This window comes from Schistocerca serialis, chromosome 8 (genome assembly GCF_023864345.2).
Source record: "Schistocerca serialis cubense isolate TAMUIC-IGC-003099 chromosome 8, iqSchSeri2.2, whole genome shotgun sequence".
NCBI lineage: Eukaryota > Metazoa > Arthropoda > Insecta > Orthoptera > Acrididae > Schistocerca > Schistocerca serialis.
In genome coordinates this window covers 139982784-139997120 of record NC_064645.1, presented here as the reverse complement: position 1 = coordinate 139997120, position 14337 = coordinate 139982784, and the positions used below count along the sequence as shown (strand labels likewise).

At 37.8% G+C, this 14337-nt stretch overlaps 1 protein-coding gene across 1 annotated transcript in view; it reads right to left on the bottom strand.

Annotated features, from left to right (window-relative positions):
• LOC126416333 (uncharacterized) overlaps positions 1–14337 on the bottom strand; it is a 391314-nt gene that overhangs the window by 24893 nt on the left and 352084 nt on the right. Inside the window, exon 14 of the mRNA XM_050084000.1 lies at positions 13496–13597. Within this exon, the coding sequence (XP_049939957.1) occupies positions 13496–13597 (102 nt within the window). The remainder of the gene's footprint in view (positions 1–13495; positions 13598–14337) is intronic.

Here is a 14337-nt window from a genome sequence, read left to right as displayed (position 1 = left end):
CAAAATACTAACACGAATTCTTTACATACGAATGGAAAAACTAGTAGAAGCCAACCTCGGGGAAGATCAGTTTGGATTCCGTAGAAACACTGGAACACGTGAGGCAATACTGACCTTACGACTTATCTTAGAAGAAAGATTAAGGAAAGGCAAACCTACGTTTCTAGCATTTGTAGACTTAGAGAAAGCTTTTGACAATGTTGACTGGACTACTCTCTTTCAAATTCTAAAGGTGGCAGGGGTAAAATACAGGGAGCGAAAGGCTATTTACAATTTGTACAGAAACCAGATGGCAGTTATAAGAGTCGAGGGACATGAAAGGGAAGCAGTGGTTGGGAAGGGAGTAAGACAGGGTTGTAGCCTCTCCCCGATGTTGTTCAATCTGTATATTGAGTAAGCAGTAAAGGAAACAAAAGAAAAATTCGGAGTAGGTATTAAAATTCATGGAGAAGAAATAAAAACTTTGAGGTTCGCCGATGACATTGTAATTCTGTCAGAGACAGCAAAGGACTTGGAAGAGCAGTTGAATGGAATGGACAGTGTCTTGAAAGGAGGATATAAGATGAACATCAACAAAAGCAAAACAAGGATAATGGAATGTAGTCTAATTAAGTCGGGTGATGCTGAGGGTATTAGATTAGGAAATGAGGCACTTAAAGTAGTAAAGGAGTTTTGCTATTTGGGGAGCAAAATAACTGATGATGGTCGAAGTAGAGAGGATATAAAATGTAGACTGGCAATGGCAAGGAAAGCGTTTCTGAAGAAGCGAAATTTGTTAACATCCAGTATTGATTTAAGTGTCAGGAAGTCATTTCTGAAAGTATTCGTATGGAGTGTAGCCATGTATGGAAGTGAAACATGGACGATAAATAGTTTAGACAAGAAGAGAATAGAAGCTTTCGAAATGTGGTGCTACAGAAGAATGCTGAAGATTAGATGGGTAGATCACATAACTAATGAGGAAGTATTGAATAGGATTGGGGAGAAGAGAAGTTTGTGGCACAACTTGACCAGAAGAAGGGATCGGTTGGTAGGGCATGTTCTGAGGCATCAAGGGATCACCAATTTAGTATTGGAGGGCAGCGTGGAGGGTGAAAATCATAGAGGGAGACCACGAGATGAATACACTAAGCAGATTCAGAAGGATGTAGGTTGCAGTAGGTACTGGGAGATGAAAAAGCTTGCACAGGATAGAGTAGCATGGAGAGCTGCATCAAACCAGTCTCAGGACTGAAGACCAGAACAACAACAACATCAGCATGTTGGAGATCTTCAGACTGAGGGTTTTTTATAGAGGTCTTTTATAGACTGATATATGACCGTATTTTCTTTGCTACATGTTGTTCTAGGTAAATCTTTGTTCTTGTTCAGTATGAGTTGGGAGTACGAGTAGTAGCACAATTTATGTGTTTGTTGTGTTAACATGGTGGCTGATGTTAATTTGTACTGTGAAGTGAAATGACTAAAAATATATCTATTCAATAATAGAAACTACACCAGTGTCCATATTATTTCACAAAATGAATCTGAGCGTCCTCTAGATCAGTATATAAAGTTACATCTCAGAATGGACTATGAGCCTACAACTTTCAACAACAAAGAACAATAAAAGATGAGTGTTATGAAAACTGTTTATTCAAATTCTACCTTGCTACCTCTCTCGACAATGTCTCACTATCTCACCATGCCAAGTGCTGTGAAATTGTGACAAGCCACCCACATTTAAATTTACTTCAAAATTAATTAATCGACTTTCAGTTACAAGAGGGTGATGACGGGCAGAGTCTCACTCACCTGTGGGCTAAGAGCAGCGTCTTTGACTTCTGATCAAAAGAACCTGGATTCCAGGTTCAAAACTCACCATTGCTTAAATTTGGAATAAAAATCATCAGCAACGGTGTCTGAAGACTTCTGCCATAAGAAGTCACTCCGTTCTGCCAATGGCCTTGTTAAGGAGTGCAGAGAAGTGGACAGAAGTTTATGGCATTCTCTTGCTTTTGGGGTGGGAAAATGCTCCTAAAATGCAGAAGATCTGGCAATGATCAACAGCATGAGGATGCAGAAGGCAATGGAAACCACTGCATTAAAGACACATAACGTGTATGCACACAACATGCTGCCTGTAATTGGCAATGTATCATGGTGATCTCTTCTTCGGCAAAAGATTACAGACTAGCCCCCATTCAGATCTCCAGGAGAGGACTGCCAAGGGGGAGGTGACCATGAAAAATGACAGAATAATCAATGAAAGGGTAAAGAAGTCCTATGAACTGGGGCACAGAATGCCAGAAGTTTGAACATGGCAGGTGAGCTAAGAAATCTGAAAAGGGAAAAACAAAGGCTCAATCTAAATGTCGTGAGAGTCACTGAAATGAAATGGATGAAATGGAAAGAAGACAAGGCTTTCTTGTTAGGCAAGTGTAGGATAATATCAACAGCAGCAGAAAATGGTTTAACAGGTGTAGGGTTCATTACAAATAGGAAGGTAGGGCAGAAAGTGAGTTACTGTGAATAGTTCAGTGAGATGCTTGATCTCATCAGAATGATAGCTAACCAAAAATGACTATACATGCTGATGCAAGCAGACGATGAAGAGATGATGAAGTGTCCCGTTATACAAGCACTTTGCTGATTTTAAGGAGCCACAGACAGAGAAAGTATATGAGGATATTGAATGAATAATTAAATATGTAAAGGGAGATGCAAATCCAACATTCATGGTGGATTGGAATGCAGTTACAGGGTAAGTAGTAGAAGAAAGATTATGGGAGGATATGGGATTGGAAGTAGAAATGAGAGAGGACAAAGACCAATTGAGTTCTGCAATAAATTTAAGCTAGTATTTGTGAACAGCCTGTTCAAGTATCACAAGAGGAGAAGGTATACTTGGAAAAGGTCGAAAGCTATGGGAAGGTTCCGGCTATATTACATCATGGTCAGGCAGAGATTCCAAAAACAGATATTGGACTGTAAGCAGTGGCGGATACATATGGGAGGTGCATGGGGCTCACGCACACTTCTTGGGGGGCTGCCCACATTTCCACCCACGCTGCCCCCGCCAGTCAGCTCGCACGGTATTCGTTCATTTCTTTCATCGGTCGACTGGACTGAATCGGGTTATCAAGTAATTGTACTTTCCTATGTATCACGTGCATCCACATCATTGTATTTTATACATTTCTGTCTGGCACACAGATAGCTAACACGTACCTACGAGAAAAGTCGTGGCCATTCTAGTGATCTCGATATGTTATTCTGTCTGACATTTGTACAAGAAAAGTCATGAATATTCTACTGTTTTCATGTACAGAGAACCTTTGATATGTAGCATTATAAATATGGACTATTTGCTGAATAGTAAAAATGGAACCATTATAGAATCACTTAGTGGTCCATCTGCTTTTCTGCCTGTCTGTCTGACTGTTAAAAACCCTTCTTTTCAGGAACGGGTAAAGGTATGATATTGAAATTTATGTCACTTACTAAGGCCAATGGACCCTTGGCAGGGTAAAAGATTGAAGCTTCTAATTCAATGCAATCAAGTGATACGGCCACTTATGTAACATTTTGAGACTCACAAACTCACTCATAAAAACTCAATATTAATGGATCCTTTTTACTACGTATGCGCCTGGAATACTGCACTAATGCACATGCAAGACTGGCATTCTGTGTAATTAGCACAACTATCAACCATGATGATATCTTTAGTGCCCTCTCCTTGAGGTTTTTCCGTCTCCACCACTGACTGTAAGGCATACCCAGGAGCAGATACAGACTCAGGTCACAATTTAGCAATGATGAAGAATATCCTGGAGTTTAGAAGTCAATTCATGAAGAATCACTGCACAAAGAAGTGGGATACAGTAGTACTACTGAATGGAGAAGTATGCTTGAAGTCCTCAGAGGCTACAGCTTCTGCGATAATTAATACCTCAGTAGGAAGTTCAGTTGAATAGGAATGGACACCTCTAAATGTGGCAATCACAGAAGTTGAAAAAAGAAACATAGGTACAAGGAAAGTAACTGTGAGAAAAGCATAGATGACAGAAGATATACTTCAGCTGATCAATGAAAGAAGGAAGTACAAAGATGCTCAGGAATACAAAGTACAACTGACTTAGGAATGAAATAAACAGGAAGTGCAGGAATGCTAAAGTGAAATGACTGCATGAAAAATATGAAGAAATTAAAAAAGAAACTTTTATTCAAAAGACTGACTCAACGTACAGAAAAGTCAAAGCAACATTCAGTGAAATTAAAAGCAAGGATGGTAACACTAAGCATAAAATGGGACTTCGACTCTTAAATGCAGAGGAGGAGCAGATAGGTGGAAAGAGCACACTGAAGGCTTGTATGATGATGCGATAGAAGAGAAAACAGGAGCTGACAGGGAAGAGATAGGAGATTGAATATGATAATCATAATTTAAAAGAGCTTTGGATGATGTAAGATCAAATAAGGTAGAAGGTGTGGTTAGCATTCCATCAGAATTTCTAAAATCACTGGGGAACTGGAAAAAAAACTATTCACAATAGTGTGTAGGATGTATGAGACTGGTGATATACTGTCAGACTTTTGGAAATGCATTCTCCACACACTTCCAAAAATAGCAAGAACTGACAAATGTGGAGTTATCGCACAATCAGTTTAACAGCTTATGCATCCATGTTTCTGATAAGAAATGGAAAAGAAAATTGAGGAGCTTTTAGAAGATGTTCAGTTTGATTTTAGGAATGGTAAAGGGAACAGTGAGATAATTCTGACTTTAGTTGGTAATGGAAGCAAGACTGAAGAAGAATCAAGATGCATTCATAGGATTCTTCAATCTATCGAAAATGTTCAACAATGTAAAATGGTGCAAGATGTTCACAATTCTTAATAAAATAGGGCTAAGCTATAGGGATAGGTGGGTAATATATGATATGTACAAGACCCAAGAGGGAACAGAGGATCAGAAGACCAGGAACAAAGTGCTTGGATTAAAATGGGTGTAAGTCAGTGATGTAGTCTTTTGCCCCTACTGTTCAATCTACACATCAAAGAAGCAATGATGGAAACAAAAGAAAGGTTTAGAAGTAGGATTAAAATTCAAGGTGACTGAATATTAATGAAAAGATTCACTGATGACATTGCTATCCTCAGTAACAGTCTAATGAGTACAGAATATGGATTGAGAGTAAATCAAAAAATAAGAAGTAGCAGAAACAAGAACAGCAATAAACTTAACATCAGAATTGGGGATCATGAAGTATAAAAGCAGAACAGCACTGGCAAAAAGGACATTCCTGGCCAAGAGAAGTCTACTGGTGTCAAATGTTTGAGGAATTTCTGATAATGTATGTTTGGAGCACAGCATTATATGGTAGTGAAACAAGGATCATGAGAAAACTGGAACAGAAGAGAATCAAATAATATGAAACATGGTGCTACAGATGAATGCTGAAAATTAGGTGAACTGCTAAGGCAAGAAATGAGAAAGTTCTGTGCAGAATCAGTGAGGAAAGGGATATATGGAAAACACTGACAACAAGACGGGACAGGATGACAGACATCTGTTAAGTCATCAGGAAATAGCTTCCACAGTAGTAGAGAGAGCTGTAGATAGTAAAAACTTTAGAAGAATACAGAAACTGGAATACATCCAGCAAATAATTGCTACTCTGAGATGAAAAGGTTGGCATAAGAGAGGAATTTGTTGTGGGCCACACCAAACCAGTCAGAAGACTGATAACTTCCTCATTGGTTACTGAGCAGTGCCCAGTTTTTTAATTGTTTTCATATTAAAAGCCCACATGTTACTGCTATAAAGCAGAATTGGTAATTCACTGTAAAACTGTGTATGTTGAAAAATTTAGATTTCAGACATGCTGGAAAGTTTTTAAAAATATCATATTTAATAAGTTTTATTATCTTTGTTGCTCTTAAATTTATTTCTTTTACTGACCATCCAGTTGATGTTTTCATATAAAAATTCATCAAATGATTCTATGACTTCATTGTTAATTTGTTCTGTAAGAACTATTGATTTACGTCATTTTGGTCTTATTGTAATTGATTTTCAGGCCTGCTTTCAAACCTAATGTATTGAGTTCCATCTTACCAGTAAAATGAAGATGGTTCACATACTTTTCTTTGAAATACATTCCTTCTTCTTTTTCCAAGTTTAGTGATGCAAAGTTTCTATAGGGTTGCACCTAGTGTGACTCCTTTTTCAATTCTGAATGTACCATTATCCTTATTATGCCTGATGGAAGTAGTAGTATTGATGTATGCATTTTTAAGTATATTGAACTTCTCAAGGGCTTAGTATAGACTTTGTTGAAACAGAATTAGAAACTGTCTTGAAATCTGAAACAATATGTTGATATATTTAGAGCTAATTGGTTGCTTTCCTTCATTAAACATCAATGTTTTCTGTGTGTAGTTGGTGAACAGATAGTAAATTCTGAAGGAGGCAGGTAAGTCGCATGTTGTCAGCTTCCATTCTTGTTAAGCAGAACTAAAGCAGATTCAGTATTGTGTAATTCTAATCCTCTGCAGATTGTTTAGCAAGTTTCTTTTGTGTTACTTTGTATCCAGCTTTAATCATACCTGTGGAAAAAAAATGGAGCCAGTCTGGCAATGGTTGTGGTGTGGTTGTGTGTGTTTGTGAGATGCATTTGCATGAGTGTATGCATGTGTGTATATTGTCTGATTTTGACAAAGGTCTTGTTGGCCAAGAGCTAATTGGGGACCCATATCAAATAGGACTAAAATGGAAAACTGAACATATACAGAGAAGGGCAGTACAAATGGTCACAGGTTTGTTTGACCTGCAGGAGAGTGCCATAGATATGATGAAAGAACTGAACTGGCAGACTCATGAAGAAAAACAGAAACTATCCTGAGAAAGTCTGCTAATCTCAAGAACTGGGTTTAAATTGTGACTCTAAGGATATACTATAACCAACTGCATACTGCCCCCATTGGGGTCATGGTGACAAGGTTAGATTACTCACAGAACACACAGACCATTCTTCCCAGGTTCTATCTGTGAGTTGACTGGGAAAAATCACTAATAATTGGTACAATAGGAAAATGGCCTCTGCCACACGCTTCACAGTGGTTCACTGAGTATAGATGTAGATGTTCATCTCACTAAATTTTCATTGTATCTTCTGACATCATTTTACTGATACATCTGAATAATTTGATATATCCAAATAATTTTCATTAATTCACAGAACACACAGACCATTCTTCCCAGGTTCTATCTGTGAGTTGACTGGGAAAAATCACTAATAATTGGTACAATAGGAAAATGGCCTCTGCCACACACTTCACAGTGGTTCACTGAGTATAGATGTAGATGTTCATCTCACTAAATTTTCATTGTATCTTCTGACATCATTTTACTGATACATCTGAATAATTTGATATATCCGAATAATTTTCATTAATTCAGCATGATCTATCATTGTCTTTATTGTTTGCTTTAAACTCTTACCTTTTCCTTAATAACTGCATTATTATATTTGATAGTTCATTTTCTTTTGTTTCAGTTATAGTTAAAGGACCTTTTGCTATTTTTCTAGTGAGTTATTTGCATGATGGGATGAGGTGTACAAGGAAAACAGTGCTAATTTAAAATATAACTTGTTTCATGGTACACTTGTAAGAGAATTTGAAAACTGTTTCCCCAAAAAAGTAGTTAAATCTTATTATAAGAAACCATGCAAAAAATCTTGGCTTACTAAAGGAATAAAAATATCTTGTAACCACAAAAGGGAACTGTATCTAACAACAAGAAAGAGTAATGACCCAGAAACAGCCAAATATTATAAAAACTACTGTGCCACATTAAGAAAGGTTACTAAAAAGTCCAGAAGCATGTGCATTATGTCTGAGATTAATACCTCTGATAGCAAAATCAAAACAATTTGGAACATTATTACAAGGGGGACAGGGCAACCATGAGTACAGGATGACAGCATCATCATCAAAGCGAATGGAAACTTGATAAACAACAAGCTGGAAGTCGAAAACATTTTTAATAATCATTTTTTTAATGTTGTAGAGAAAATAGGATCTAAATGTTCATTAGAAGAAGCAAGGCAGTTGATGGAAGAGGCCTTACCCACACCATTTGATACAATTGAAATTCCACCCACCTCTCCTTCTGAAATTAGGAAGATAATAAACTCTCTCAAGAATAAAAGCTCACATGGAATTGATGGCATTTCCAGCAGGATAATAAAAGCTTGTTCCCAAGAAATTCTTAGCCACATATGTAATAGCTCTCTGAAGCAGGGTATTTTCTCAGATAGACTGAAGTGTGCCATTGTTAAACCACTGCATAAAAAAGGGGATACGTCTGATGTCAACAACTACCGCCCAATCTCTCTTCTGACTGCCTTATGCAAAATTCTTGAAAAAGTAATGTATTGTAGAGTAGCTTCACACCTTTGTAAAAATAAAGTTTTAACAAAATGTCAGTTTGGTTTTCAGAAGGGTTTTTCAACAGAAAATGCTATATATACTTTCACTAATGAAATATTAAATGCTCTGAGTAACCGGAGGTCACCCGTTGGGATTTTTTGTGATCTGTCAAAGGCTTTTGATTGTGTAAATCATGGAATACTTCTAGATAAGCTCAAGTACTGTGGTATGAATGGGACAGTGCTCAAATGGTTTAAATCATACCTAACTGGAAGTGTGCAGAAAGTTGAAATAAACAGTTCACATAATAAGCAAAAAACTGGTGATTTCTCAAACTTGGGAACAATTAAGAATGGGATGCCACAGGGTTCGGTCTTGGGTCCTCTGCTGTTCTTAATATATATTAATGGCTTGCCATTCTATATTCATGAAGATGCAAAGCTGGTACTTTTTGCCGATGATACAAGTACAGCTATCACACCCAACAGACAAGAATTAACTGGTGAAATTATAAATGATGTTTTTCAGAAAATCGTTAAGTGGTTCTCTGCAAATGGGCTCTCATTAAACTTTGAAAAAACACAGTACAAACAGCTCCACACAGTAAACGGAATGACACCATTAATAAATACAGACTTCAATCGGTAGCTAAGGTAGAATATTCAAAATTTCTAGGTGTATGTGTTGATGATTGGTTGAACTGGAAAAAGCACACTGAGGATCTGCTGAAATGTTTGAGTTCAGCTACTTATGCTATTAGGGTCATTGCAAATTTTGGAGATATACATCTGAGTAAATTAGCTTACCAAGCCTATTTCCATTCTCTGCTTTCGTATGGCATCATATTCTGGGGTAACTCATCATTGAGTAAAAGAGTATTCATTGCACAAAAGCGTGTAATCAGAATAATTGCTGGAGCTCATCCAAGATCATCCTGCAGACACTTATTTAAAGAGCTAGAGATCTTCACTGTAGCCTCACAATATATATATTCACTTATGAAATTTGTTATTGACAATCCGAACGAATTCAAAAGTAATAGCAGTGTACATGGCTACAACACTAGGAGAAAGGATGATCTTCACTACTCGAGGTTAAATCTAACTTTGGCTCAGAAGGGGGTAAACTATGATGCCACAAAAGTCTTTGGTCATTTACCTAATAGCATCAAAAGTCTGACAGATAGCCATACAGCATTTAACCCCCCCCCCCCCCCCACCCCCCCTCCCCCCAAAAAAAAGAAGAGAGAGAGAGAGAGAGTGAGAGAGAGAAATAAGTGTCATGTAATATTTTTTGTAATGTAATACCTTGTATAGACACCTTTTATTTATCATCACTACGAAATGTCGTATTCATCACCTATGGAACAAGTACTAATCTAATCTGCTCTATATGGGTAATAAAAATAACATACACTAATCAGCCACAACATTGTGACCACTGGTCTATTATCGATATAAACCCATCCAGGTGATAGCAGTGTCACCTGGTGAGGAATGACTGCTAGACACACACACACACACACACACACACACACAGTGCATGGGGTGTCAGTGAGCATGCTGTCGGTGCACAGAATGGGGAAGGAGTTTGACTGAGTGCAGATTGGGATGGTCCAGAGGCTCAGCATGAACATTTTGGAAACTGCATGACTTGTTGAGTGTTCAAGGAGCACTGTGGTGAGTGTCTTCAATGCGTGGCAAAACCAAGGTGAAACTACATCCAGATGTTGTGGGGTTGGGTGGCCATTGCTTGTTACAGATGTCAGACATCCTAGGCTGGGCAGACTGGTAAAACAGGACAGGCAGCAAACTGTGGTGAAACTAACAACAGACTTTAATGCTGGGCAGAGTACAGTATGTCTGAACACACAGTGCACTAAACACCTGACAACTCATGCATGTGCCAATGTTAACACAAAGACATTGGCAACTACAGCTGAAATCGGCACATGACCATCAGCACTGGATGTTGGCACAGTGTCAGAGCATTGCATGGTCTCGGGAATCCTATTGCATTCTTCATCGTGCTAATGGGAGGGTGCAAATCTGTCCTCTTCATGGGTGAACAGCTCCTTGACACCTGTACTGTGGAACAGAAAAAAGATAGTGGCAGCTCTATTACTCTCTGGGGAACATTCACATGGGTATCCATGGGTCCAATGGAGCTTGTGCAAGCCACCATGACAGCCAAGGAGTATTGTACACTGGTTGCGGACCATGTACACTCCTTCATGATGACCATGTTTCCGGATGGCAGTGGCATTTTTCTATGTGATAATTCACCTCGTCACAAGGCCAAGAGTGTGTGGGACTGGTTCAAGGAATACAGTGGTGAGTTCCAGTTGATGTTTTGGGCGCCAACTTGTCAGATCTGAACCAACTGAACACATGGGATGTTATTGAAGCCTCAGAGCTTATTGCCCCCTCCCTGGAATTTACAGGAATTAGGTGACTTATATGTGCAGATGTGGTGCCACATCCCTCCAGTGACTACCTAGGCCTCATTGCTTCCATGCCATGACTTTTATTTTTATTGCAGTATGTATTCCATAGAACCATTTTTGCATGGAAATGCATGGATGTGGAATGACTCAAAACATTTAATTCATAATTACATTTGTTTCCAGCAAGACAAAAAACAAAGATTAAGAAAAGAGATTGAAACTAATAATAAAGTAATGCAATCAGTAAGTTCTAATTCCACTAACAGAGGTTAAGGTGCTATTTTCATATCTTATCCAAACAATTTTTACAGAGTAAAAGATTTATAGATCACCAATTAATCTAATTACAGCAGCAAGATATACTGAATCTGGAACGCACAACAATATGTAGTAAATAATATTAGCTATCTCTGCTACATGATACTTCTAGAGAATAGAAACTTTTTTTCAAGCAAGAACTCCTTTAGCATACTTTTAAATAGTATATTATTACCCTGTAGACATTTGATACTGCTTGGAGATACATTAAGGATTTTTGTGCTTGTGTATTTTACACCTTTTTGCACCAGACTCAAATTTTTCAGGTCACAGTGTATGTCACAGTTCCTTCTTGTGTTATGATGATGGTATGTTTCATTTGTTTCATATTGAGAAGGACTGTGAAGCATGAATGTCATGATTGAAATGAGATATTGTAAAGTAGTGGTTAGCAGTCCTATTTGCTTAAAAAGGTTGCGATGTGAGGTTCTTGGAGGCACTCTACACAAAATTTGGACGACCTTTTTCTGACTTGTCAAGACTTTTTCCAAGAGTTTTGAAGTGCCCCAGGAGATTATTCCATAACACATAAGTGTATGGAAGCAGCCAAAGTAAGCAGATTTTGAGACATTGATGTCTCAAAGTTTGGTGATTGTCTGGATGGCAAATGTAGCTGAACTACTGTTGTTTGTGCCAATGGTGGACATACAGGCTATTAGGAAGTGGTCACACTGTTCTAGCTAGTGTCCTTTTCCCCCTTCAAGAGATGGTAATATGCTGTTCACTTATAACTGTTTTACTTGATTCTTAACGCACAATAAAATTTAATAAATATTGTGGCAAACCTACATTGTCAGTCATGCTATACTGCCACCTCAGTTGGCAATACCAGCATGATTCTACTTGTCCACAACAGCGCACAGCGGTGCATGCCCAGCTGCAGGTGGAGGCATGATCAAATATTTGAGGCAGCACTGAATTTGGATTGGCATGCACATTTGATGGATTGTATTTGGACAATGTATGGAAATTCTAAACTGTTTTCTGATTGAAGTGATTTCCATTTTACTCACATACTTATTATTGTGTGTGTAATCACTGAAATGTAACCCAACCACATAAAAATATTATCTATTCAGATATTCACCAATGAGTGTCAAGCAGAAATTATGTCAATTTATTTTTAAAACTCCCAGTAACTGCCAACGCTTCAGATTCATGAAGAGGTGGTCCAATATTTTGATGGCTACATTTGTGCAAGAGTTAGATTGAGTTCTGGATAGTGGAGTTTAGCCTCGTTTGTAGTGTAACATGTGTAAATACTATTATTTTCATATTCTGACCAGCTTTCCACAACAATCTTTAGGAGAGATGAATTTATTGAGGGGCTGTTGCCAGTGTACATAATTTAAAAAAAATAGTTGCCTGTATTAGGTCTGGGCATAGGTAGATCTCTGTTCAATGAATGTTTAGTGTCTACGTGTAGAAATGATGCAGAAAACTACTCCATATTATGTTCATGTATGGAAGTAGGCAAAGTAAGCCAATTTTCTAAAGCTTTCATTGCTAAACAAGAGTTACATGTAGAAAAAATGTTGCGGACCTCAGGTGTTTGAGGAGATATTTAACATGTGGTATCCATCTCAGTATCAGAGCAGTTATGCTCTCACAGGAATTTTGAGCATTGTTTTAGATATTTCCTTTCCCATAGGCTCAACTGTTGTTGATGATAATATATACTACCTTGCACAGACAAAAGTGAGCTGGGTTAGGTGACAGGCTGTTTTCCAGGAACCAATCAATAATTTTTCTTGATATTTCATTCTTGTCTCTTCTGTTTTTGCCCCTCTTTTGGGCTAGATTATGGTGCTTGTTTCACCAGTACAGACTACTATTTATACTCTGTCAGGGACATACTACATAAATTTTGTTACTAACAATCCCTTTCTCAAGGAAGAGAGGGGGATAAGTTGTGGAAGGTTGAAAAAGGAAGTGCACATCATTGCAGGGTCTACAGGAACTATTAGTTCCTAAAGGTAGGTAGTATGTCACTTTTAATTTTAAATGTGTCTGGCAGTACTACACTGAAAGCCATAAACCTTACATTTCTATAAAGGAACACTGTGATTTACACAGTTGAATGCCTTAGGCAGGCCACAAAAGAATCTTAGTTGGTGGGAAGTAAAGAGTGCTCTGTGGAATCCAAACTGTGACTGACTCAAAATCTCGTATTTGTGAATATGGCTACCGGTCTTTGTTAAATAATTATAACTTCTGTCTCTATCTACATGATATTCTTTTGATTAATTATGTATTATATTTGTTATATTATATTATATTAATTAAGGTGTATCTTCAAGGTGTACTTACTTGCTCATATGGGAAATAAGATTTCTGACATGTTCTGGAAGTTTATACCTCTGATATCTAGAAAGCTTAAGGATTTCCTTGTCTTGAGTAATATCTTCAAATCTGAAATTAAAAAATATTTCTCACACAGAGGTATGTACACTGTACTCTATAGGTAGTTAAATCTTAGACCTGGAAAACACATAATGGAAGTGACTATCATTACTACTTTTATTACTATGGTATATTTTTCCCATAAAACAAAGAGGTGATAGTGATGGCAGATAATGAGGATCTTTATTGCATGATTGGATATACCCATATTTCACAAAATTGAGCAAAGAGGCATAGGCGGTATAAAACTGGACTTACATTCAGGAGGATCGTGGTTCCGATCCCCATCTGGCCAGTGAGGTTTATGTTTGCTTTGCTTACTGTAAATCACTTAAGACCAAAGCCAGGAAGGCTGTTTTGGAATGTAGGTGCATGTTTTCATTCTGCATCCTTTCCCAATCCAAGCTTCTACACTATCTCTTACAGAGTCCATCATCAACATGATATTAAACCCAGTGGCAGCTTTAAAAATTTTGTGCTCCTAGGCACACCATATTATATGCCCCTCCCCCCCCCCCCCCCCCACAAAAAAAATTAAATAATAACTATTACACGATCACTTCACAACTGCCATTTTGGGAGGGAGTGCTGTGATTTGTTTCCATACTCTGCTATTCGTTGTTCTGAAGGACATGTCAGTGGTCTAGTTGTACTCAATCAAAATGTAAAATGGTTCCTGAACTGTACTTGGTGTATGGCAGTGAATAAGGCAAACCTAAAAATGCATTGTGTTAACACATTCTTCTGTC